This window comes from Ricinus communis, chromosome 9 (genome assembly GCF_019578655.1).
Source record: "Ricinus communis isolate WT05 ecotype wild-type chromosome 9, ASM1957865v1, whole genome shotgun sequence".
NCBI classification, from domain to species: Eukaryota; Viridiplantae; Streptophyta; class Magnoliopsida; order Malpighiales; family Euphorbiaceae; genus Ricinus; species Ricinus communis.
In genome coordinates, this window is record NC_063264.1 from 26,999,675 (window position 1) to 27,009,210 (window position 9,536).

A 9,536-nucleotide genomic window follows, 5' to 3' on the forward strand; every position below is an offset into this window, starting at 1 on the left:
AGAAAACTATTTATAGACATAATGATAGACATCCAATATAATTCAAACAATTTAATATTATTATAATAATAATCTCATTCTAATATAATAAAAAATTATTTTTATAAAATGAGATTTAGTAATTTAAACTTTTTATATTGATTAAATGGGTTGAATTGATTACTTTTAGTAAATAACTGAATAAATTAATTAAAAAAATTAAATATAAGCTAATTTCCAACTCTAAATTTGAGGGTGGAAATTGTCACTTTAAGCAACAAGAGGGTTGGATTCAAGGTCGCATCAAAATTTGATGAATAATCCCCGTTTTCTCACTACCATGATTTAACAGAAACCAAAAAAAAAAAAAAAAAAAAAAAAACCAGCAACAGCAATCTAAAAATGAAATACAACAGCAAATCTTGAGTTTTACTTGCCTACTGCATTATTAGCCATGCCATCCTCTCCTAAATTCCTGAATTCTCGGCATTTCAATTCATCAACTACGTCTTCCCCCAGATCAACGATTGTGATGCTCTCATGTCTCTTCATTGGCATCTCCGGTTTTATATACGGACTCATTGCTCCTTCCGCAGGCTACCGTTGCTCCTACTCCGTTTCTGAACCTCGATCTGTCCGCGTACAGTGGGATAATAACAACAACGACGCTACACTCTCAAATGCCGCAGCTAAAAACAGACACAAAGTAATGGGCTTTGTCGGCATTCAAACTGGATTCAGCTCTGTTGGCCGTAGACAATCCTTGAGAAAGACTTGGATGCCCTCCGATCGCATTGCCCTTCAACGGTAGCTAAATTTTATATTTTGAATGCTTAGTTAGGTTTCTTTAAATGCCCCATGTACAAGAATTGAATTATTTGGTATAAATTGAACCGAATTCTTGCATTATCGTCTACATTTTTCGCGCGGTTTCACTGCTTTCAGACTGCCTAGTTGAACTTTAGCAAGTGGTGAGCTTTTCAAACATTTGAATTCAGTTTGTATTGCTAAAATTTCCTTATACACTTTGTTTTCAGTTGAAAGAATCAGATTCTAGTAATTATGACATCTTTTCAAACATGGGAACTGACGAAAAATTATCCAATTGAATTTGATTCTTGTATTTGGTAATCAATGAATTAGAAGTAGATAGACTTTAATACTGATGGCTTTTGCAGGTTGGAGGAATCTACTGGTTTGGCATTCAGGTTTATAATTGGTAAAGCTAATGATAAATCAAAGTTGGCAATGCTCAGAAAAGAAGTTGCAGAATATGATGATTTCCTGCTATTAGATATTGAGGAACAGTACAGCAAGCTCCCCTATAAAACGTTAGTGCTGATTAATCAATTATTGTGTAGTTGTGGTTACTCTTTTTTTATAAATTCTTGCTTTCGATAATTCTGTGCTAAACTAATCTGAATTTTGCAGTTTAGCATTCTTTAAAGCTGCATATGCACTTTTTGATGCTGAGTTTTATGTCAAAGCCGACGATGACATTTATTTGAGGCCAGGTTATTAGATTTCTGCTTTAACATGTGCTCCGTTTTGTTAGATAATCTTTCTGTTCAATTTCACACGGCAACTGCATTACTATCCTTTGAATTGGATGCTAGATCGACTGTCAATACTCTTGGCAAAAGAGCGGTCCCACTCCCAAACTTACCTTGGATGCATGAAAAAGGGGCCTGTTTTCACTGATCCAAAGCTCAAATGGTGAGTCGCCCTTTTTTTTTTTTTTTTTTCTTATAGTTTTTTCCTTTTGTTTGTCCCGGGCCTATAGTCCTCGTGATCATTATTCTTACTCGATTGCAATTATCAATGATCTTGATAACAACTATCCTAATAGAACGGAAAGATGACTATTAGAAGCTGTTACATGGTGATGCATCAATGATCAAAATTATTTTTGCATTCTTGCATCATCTACGATGATTTGAAATAAAGGAATGACTATAAGACCATGCAAGTATTAAGTAAACAAGTCTATAACAGGATGCTGTGCACCAATGTTGGTAAACTAAATGGTGCTTTATGCCTTCAAGTTGTGCAATCATGGTCAACCCTTGAAATTATGGTATTCAAATGTAATTATATTGCAGATTTTCTATCCTACCTAAGGGTTTTATAAATTGAAACCAATATGATCAATTGATGATAAGAATCAGAATTTTTTTTCATTTTAGGGTGAATTAAAGTTTTATTCTCATTTTAGGGTAGTTTTGATATGAAAGAGAGAGAAATTGCTCCAACTACTCCAAGTGGCGAGAGGCATTTCCAAAGACTCCTTCGGCCAGTCAAATTAGTGAGATTGGTAATCCCACTATTGCAAATGGTGGAGCTCACTGTAATTTAGCCCCTCACAACATTGCAAGTAGCGGGAGGCTTACAATTACTGCAAATTAGGCCTCCCACTACTTGCAAGGTGTGAGGCCCTTAACAAAGAAAATTAGCCAGCCTACCGCTAAGGTTTTTCTTCTGAAAGAAGGCCCACCATTTCAAGTGGTGGAGGATAAATTAAATAAGAAATTAATTTATCTTCCTCCTCTTTAAGTGGCGGGAGAGGATATTTAAAAAAAATAAAATTTTATTCCCCTGTTTCATCTGTCCTACCACTTGAAGTAGTGAAAATTCACTTCCCCTTGCCACATAAGCTAAAATCATCCTGACATGGTGAAATTTTTACAAATCACCCTAAATTGAGAAATAGTTTTAAAACTATTCTAAATTGTTAATTTATTTATTAATTTAATATAAAATAAGAAAAACCCTAAGAATCAATGCTATTATGGAGATAAAATTTTTACAACTGATTACATATAGTTTCCAACAGAATAATGGGATTACAATGCTTAGTATAGTGGAGTTGGCCTAAATGGAGGGCCCCTTTATGTTGGTGCTTAATAGTTGATGGGAATATTCCCTTATCTCTCATCCTTTTAATCATTTGTACGCTCATCTTGATCATAGAATTCCTTGATCGAGGATGAGGATTCTAGTCCTTATACTAAGCTTAGGATGCTGGAAATGATGCCCTAATGTTTTCTTAAGCGATCCATAAAATCTTTACTGGTTGGAGGAGTGCATTTATGCTTTAATGGGTCTTTTGTGCCTGCCAGAATTAGTGTTTATCAAAAGGGAATTGATGGTGACGGCATCTTGTGATTTTGGCTCCTCTACCCTTTCCTAGTAGCCAGTTTTAGTTTCTCCTTGTGTTCGTAGTTTTGTATTCTCCTACTTGTCTCTTTACCTTCAATGACCTTGTATATGAAATTATATATCATATTGGTAATTGCAGCCTATGTCAATACAATTTCCTTTGTCTGGGTCTGTTTTCACATTTGTTTGAGTTGAAAAGACCTTGGTCTGAAATAAGCATCCATAATAGTCGCATCCATAATAGTATCTCCTAAAGCTTAAAATTTAAATCATTATATATATATTTTATTATTTTAAATTCCTGTATCAAACGATATTAGGTTTCTGTAACAAATCTAACTAAAGTTACTTAGTACTTTTATAGTGCGTTTTGTTCATGGGATTGCTTAACTAAGCCATAGTATTAATAAATAACACTGTGTTTGGTACATACGGTAGAGGTTGACTTAATAGTCCCAAAGGTTTAGCTAACCCATGAGATCAGTCTTAGCTAATGCCAAGTTCCCCCATGTCTTTAGTAAGCCATCTCCAATGAGATTACTAATTCCATAAATAATGAAATTCTAATTCCTAAAATAGCCTTGTTTTACTTTATTTCCTTAAAATAATTTTATAAATTTCATTTTTTTTACTTTTTAGTTGAAAAGTTAAATTATATTAATTTTTTTCACAAAAATTTATATAAAATCTTTTAATGCTAATGTGGCTACAGTGGGTTTAATATTGAAATTTATTTTCTTACACTTATATTATAAGTTTTCTTAAGATAGTTTGTGATAATTTTTTTACTTTTTTTGCACAAGAAATTTGAATTATGTTTTTCTTATTAATTTTAATAAAAAATAACTAAAAATTATCCATTAAAACATGCAAGAATAACTAACATAAAAAATATTATAAAAACTAATTAATACTAGATGATTTAAACATTTTTTGAGAAAAATAAAAAGAAATTAGGGAGATATAATTTCATATATGTAGCAAAGGGTGTTTAGGCAATATAATCATTGTAGTAATCTATCTCATTGGTTAAACTATCCTACAAAACATAGGACTACAAGAATAGAATAAATAATACAATGGATTAAATTGTTTGTACCAAACAAAGTTTATTGTAAGCAATCCCATGACTTAAATAAGCCTAGGATTAAGTATAATCCTAAAGATTATGAATCCGTGGACCAAATGGACCGTTAGTGTACAGAAACTAGCAGATAACAGGATCAGATATATGAGCTTCTTTTCTGCAGGCTTTGTGCATAGGGTTGTCTTTTTGTTAGTGTAGTTTCTATTTTTTCTTCTTTCTTATTATCGATTCTTCTTGTTCTTTCTCAACTGTATGAAAAATGAACCAATGTATATTTGACTATTATTTTTGTACAATTATTAATTGGTAGATCTACAAGATTATCATACTATCTGACTGATATGCTTGGACATATAAAATTTATTGTTATTTTCTTATCTGGAAATTTAGGTTCAATTTATTGAATGAATTATAATTTTGAGAAAAATAACGAGCAATAGCTCCAAGTAAGTCATTTTTTAATTATTCAATAAAGTTTTCCTTTTGGCATTGATTGTACAGACATGGTAAAGACAAAAAATCTTTTCTATTTCTTTTCATTTATTTTTTTATTTTTTTAATTTAAGCCATTTTGCATTTTAAAATAGATCAAGGGTAGTGGCTTCTGTTATGATTCAATATGATTTGATTCTGTGATATCACCACCTCTACGAATTTTATTAAAACCTTAGGACAAAGGACTTGTAAGCCTGTCCTAGTCCCCAACTTCTTATGCTTAGGAAAGCAGGTCACCACATTATCGGCAGCAAAGTTAATTATCACTGGAAAGGTTTGATTTTGTAAAAGTCATCGATTTAAGTTTTCAGAACGTATTTTGATTCATGCAGGTATGAACCGCTATCCTATTTGCTTGGGAAGGAGTACTTTCTCCATGCTTATGGCCCAATCTATGCTCTTTCGGCTGATGTGGTTGCAAGTTTAGGTGCTCTTAGAAATGACAGGCAAGTCTAATTATTCCTTTGTGTTCACCACTTGGAATTCTATACTTATTCAAAATCCCTTTGTTAGTCAGTATCTCTGGTTCTTACTCCTTTCCTTTCATTAAATTCACTTGTAGAATAGGAGTGAGTTTGGAATTTATTGATGTTTTTTGGTGCTTTTCCAGCCTTGAAGGAATTGTTAATTTTATCTTTTGGAAATGTGTTTAAAGTCTGATATTCTTTAATGGCAGTTGGAGGGAATACAGAGTGTATTATTCTGGTCTATTTGCTCTGTGTTCTGCTATTGTTCTCTTACAATTTAGTTCTTATACAAAAGAGGTACAACTTTTAGCATAATGGCATAAGGGGAAAGAAGCCATCTTTCTTTTCTTTTTTTTTCAAAAAAAGAAAAGAAAAAGAATTGTTTCGCTGGCCTAATATTTTATTCTCCTTACTCACTGCTTACGCAACTTGATTTGATGCCATAAATGCTATTTGAGATGACTAATGAAACAGCTGACGCTTGATAATGTGCTTTTCAGGATATTGCCATATTATGAGGAAGAGAAACCTTAAAGACATGCAAATGAACTTGTTAGACCTTGCCAATTTTTATCATGAAAGTGAAAAAAATGTTTGCCTTTCATATGACCTCTTTTCTCCTTTTAAATACAGTTTTCGGATGTTCAGCAATGAAGATGTTACTATTGGTGCTTGGATGCTTGCAATGAATGTTAACCATGAGGATAATCGAGCACTATGTGAACCAGAGTGTACGCCAACATCAATTGCTGTGTGGGATATTCCCAAGTGTTCAGGTTAGTGTCTATAAATGATTTAGACTCTGGAAAGAGATTCTAAGCAGTTTAAGCCCCTGCTGTAGCCAGGTTGCATAACTATATGCATTACTTCTGTTTCACAGCGCAACATTTCAGATTTTGGTGTTATATAATTTTGCATAAAACTTTTGGTGCTTTATTTTTACCATAAGAAAATGCAATAACCATGATATTGCAAAATGATTAGTTAGCTGGTGGTAACAAACTGAATCCGTAATATTTTTATTGTCGTGATAAAATTCTGAAGTTTTAATTTCATTTCAAGTGGTCCCACTTTTAAGTTGGATAGAGCTTTTCCATGGAGTTGTAAATGATAAATTATTTTTGAAAAATGAGGATTGCTTGGTAGATAATTTATGCAAGTCTCATTTAATTGCACTCGCCATAGCAATGACAGAAACTGAATTAACATGAAGCTGGAAGCTTAAGGTTTTCAGTTATAAATAATTGGAACATACTAGAGAAGACTGTTACTGTTACGTGTTACCAAAGGTAGACTAGAGAGGAGTTGTCATTTACCCTGATTCAGTATTAGCATAAACTTAATTTTTTGTGAAGGCTGGCTGTGTAGAGATATCTTTTCACAGAGCAGCATTGATGGCATTTTAAGTTACTTTTATTTTTATCCAGGGCTCTGTAGTCCTGAGACCAAATTATTGGAGCTCCATCAGAAGGTTACCTGCTCGAATAGCCCAACAGTGGTATCTGACGATTAGTTTTTTTGTCTCATTTTTCTTCCAAATGTGTGAGATTCATGAAACATTTAGAAGAACTGCTCACTGCTTCAAGTCTGTTGTGCTGCCATCAGATACGTCTAATCATTTCCTTTTCTTCCATTTCATTTTTTTTCTGCTACCCACTTTTATTAGTTATTATTTCCTGTAATCATCGTTGTTCCATTCTTGTAGATTAGAAAAAGTGGAATTTTGCACAAGTGCCTTAATTTTGTAGTTAGTTAGAAGAGTTTTAGAATTTAGGAGAAGAGAAATGATGAGAGTGATTACCCCTGTAAACTTACAATCCTTATCAAACATACAAGTCCATTATTCTTTTGTGCCCTTCGGTATTGTTGGTGAATACATTTTGATCTGACATAAATATCATGTAGCCAGTTGTATGAAACATGCCAAACATATAATTTTCTGGGTGAAGTTCGAAATTATTCTGAGTCATGCTTCGTTTAGAGGTCTAAAAGATCAGCTGCATTGCTCTTGAGTTGGCATCTCCTCGAGATGGGAAGAATTGGGTTCAATAGAAAAAAGAAAGAAAAAAAGAAAGCAATTGCTATATCTTGCAAGAAAGGTAGGATTATATTGCATAGGAAACGGAAACAAAACACAACCAAATCAGAAAGACTTGTTCTGAACAAACACCCCGAGCCTGCTTATGAGCACATCAGTTCAGGCCTTGGGGAATAAAATTAAAAGCAACAAAATCAAAAGAACTCTTAAGAATACTAATGTCTTCGAGCTGTTTCTAAAGTTGAGCATGGATCTCAGTGATTTCTACTTAAATCAAATAATCGTAACAAAAAATATCAGAACTGAAATTACTAAAAGTTTTTATAATCGAATTAAATTGATCCGAATTTTTATTATTATTACAGTATAGTACCGGTTTTTTAACAAATATTATATTAGAACCATACTAGAACCGAGCCGTCTTGTATTGATTCGGACTAAACCATAGAACCGACTTTCTTTATATATATTCATTAATAATTATTCATATTATATAAATAAACCTTATTAAAAATAACTATATTAGAATATACTTTATACTTTATAAAAAAAAAATATTAAATGTAGAATGCTAATTTTTAGTTTTGGTTAAAATCAAGTTATAAGAAAACTTTAATTCATTTTATTAGCTTATCTGCTTTTTTTTTTTTTTCCTAGTTGTTGGGGCGTGTACTAGTATTGTTGTTCTTCTTCTTTTGTGAATTTTCTAGTGTTAAGCCGATGGTTTTAGATTTAGAGCTACTAGATTGTTGTTCTAAATTACAGTGTATAATCTTTAGAGCTCCTATAATTTTTGAACTTGTGCTTCAGTGCTACATAAAGTTTGTAATTCTTTGTTTTATTAATAGCCATTTGCAAAACATTTTTATGCTAGCAGTAGCATATATTTTAATAGTTTGTATTTGACAATTGAATTATTATACTTGCAAGTGAATGAATTGCAAAATAAGTTGTTAAAGAATGTAATTGCAATTCTAATTACAATATTCATGCTACTTTTTTTTTGGTTGGTAATTGCATTTGTTCTGAATATATTTGATTAAAGACAAGATTTAAAATTGTATTTTTCTAAATTTTAAAATAAAAAATAGCACGGAATCGAATTGTATTAACCGTAAAACTTAGTTCACGGTACTAGTACCTTCAATTTTAAAAGAACCGAGGTTTGGTATGTGATTTATAAATAACCGAATTGGATCGATCTATATTCATTCCTGGCTGTTTTAGATAGGGAAGAGATGCTCCCTCCAGCAATCTTATTACAGCCAAAGCATCCCCTTGGAAAACAACACTCTTCCAGCCTTTTGCCTTCGCCCATCTCATACTATCTCTAAAGGCCAGACTTTACATACAACGAGAGAGGAAATAGCAGGGTACCTTTTGCTGAAACTACATATAATATTTCCAGAGCCATCAACATTGACCATACCCGCACTTCCACAAGAAAGGGTAGATTGGATATTTGCATCAAAGTTTATGGTAGTCTCTCCCCTTGTATGGATTGTATTAAGGCAATGTAAATCATTCACATGATGTTCCTTATTAAGCCCTTGATACACCGAGAATGCTTTGATAAATTCATCTCTCTTCAACTACATTTTTAACCACTTCCTCCTTGCTTCTTGAGGCTTTATTAACCAAAAGGTCATTCTTACATTTCCATAGTCTCCATAACAAAGAAATAACTACTTATAGACTCCCACCTGGCTGGTCCAGGTTTTTGAGATTGTCAACAATCTTGCACCAAAATCCTTCATATTTTCAATAGAAAATAAAGGAGTTACCAAACTTAGAGGTGACCTTCTCCAGATTCTCTGAGCAAAAAGGCAGTCCAGAAACACATGTTATGTAGACTCTTCTTCCCCACACTTGAAACACACATTACCTTTCCCAATCCTCTTTTTAATGACTTCTCCAATGAGAAGATTATTTAGCAACAATCTCCATATAATACAAAAGCTTTGAGTTTGTTAGGTATGGATAATTTCCAAAGATGTTTCCACTTTCGCTGGTACATATCCACCTGATTATTTTTCTCTGATCCTCTCCTATTACCCATGTTCTTAAGATAGCTCATAGAAACATGGTAGCCTGAACTCACAGTGTAGCAACTTTGACTTGTGATAATGCTAAACTAAGGAGTCGTTTCTACTAGTGCAACTTAAAGGAATTTTCAAAATACAATCGGCATGTTCTTTAACAAAGGCTCCATGATCCTTAGAAACTTTCCACTCCTTTAACATGTCATCAATCAAGTCAGCTACTAAAAATTTCATCACCTTTCTAGTCGTTTCTCATTTTAGCCTTAAAA

The 9,536-nt window shown here is 32.7% G+C and overlaps 1 protein-coding gene across 2 annotated transcripts; it reads left to right on the plus strand.

Annotated features, from left to right (window-relative positions):
- The first annotated feature begins 229 nt into the window (after window positions 1–229).
- Window positions 230–7,042, plus strand: LOC8287527 (probable beta-1,3-galactosyltransferase 14). 2 transcript variants are annotated; one of them, XM_048379527.1, is made up of 7 exons: window positions 230–786; window positions 1,158–1,310; window positions 1,411–1,493; window positions 1,596–1,695; window positions 5,053–5,166; window positions 5,688–5,739; window positions 5,821–5,957. In XM_048379527.1, exons 1-6 carry the CDS (start codon window positions 434–436, stop codon window positions 5,719–5,721), a joined length of 837 nt encoding a protein of 278 aa, XP_048235484.1. In that variant the 5' UTR covers window positions 230–433; the 3' UTR covers window positions 5,722–5,739; window positions 5,821–5,957. The 2 variants fall into 2 exon arrangements, with proteins under 2 accessions (XP_048235484.1, XP_002524276.1); XM_002524230.4 differs by lacking the exon at window positions 5,688–5,739 and adding an exon at window positions 6,615–7,042 and having other exon boundaries at window positions 236–786; window positions 5,821–5,963.
- Window positions 7,043–9,536: the final 2,494 nt, after the last annotated feature.

What these genes read in the sequence shown, in the direction of transcription:
- LOC8287527 (XM_002524230.4), top strand. Translation starts at nt 434, where the DNA reads ATGCCATCCTCTCCTAAATTCCTGAATTCTCGGCATTTCAATTCATCA. An exon ending in GATCGCATTGCCCTTCAACG is followed by an intron (nt 787 to 1,157) that starts GTAGCTAAATTT and finishes TGGCTTTTGCAG; the next exon opens with GTTGGAGGAATCTACTGGTT. An exon ending in GGTGCTCTTAGAAATGACAG is followed by an intron (nt 5,167 to 5,820) that starts GCAAGTCTAATT and finishes TTTTAAATACAG; the next exon opens with TTTTCGGATGTTCAGCAATG.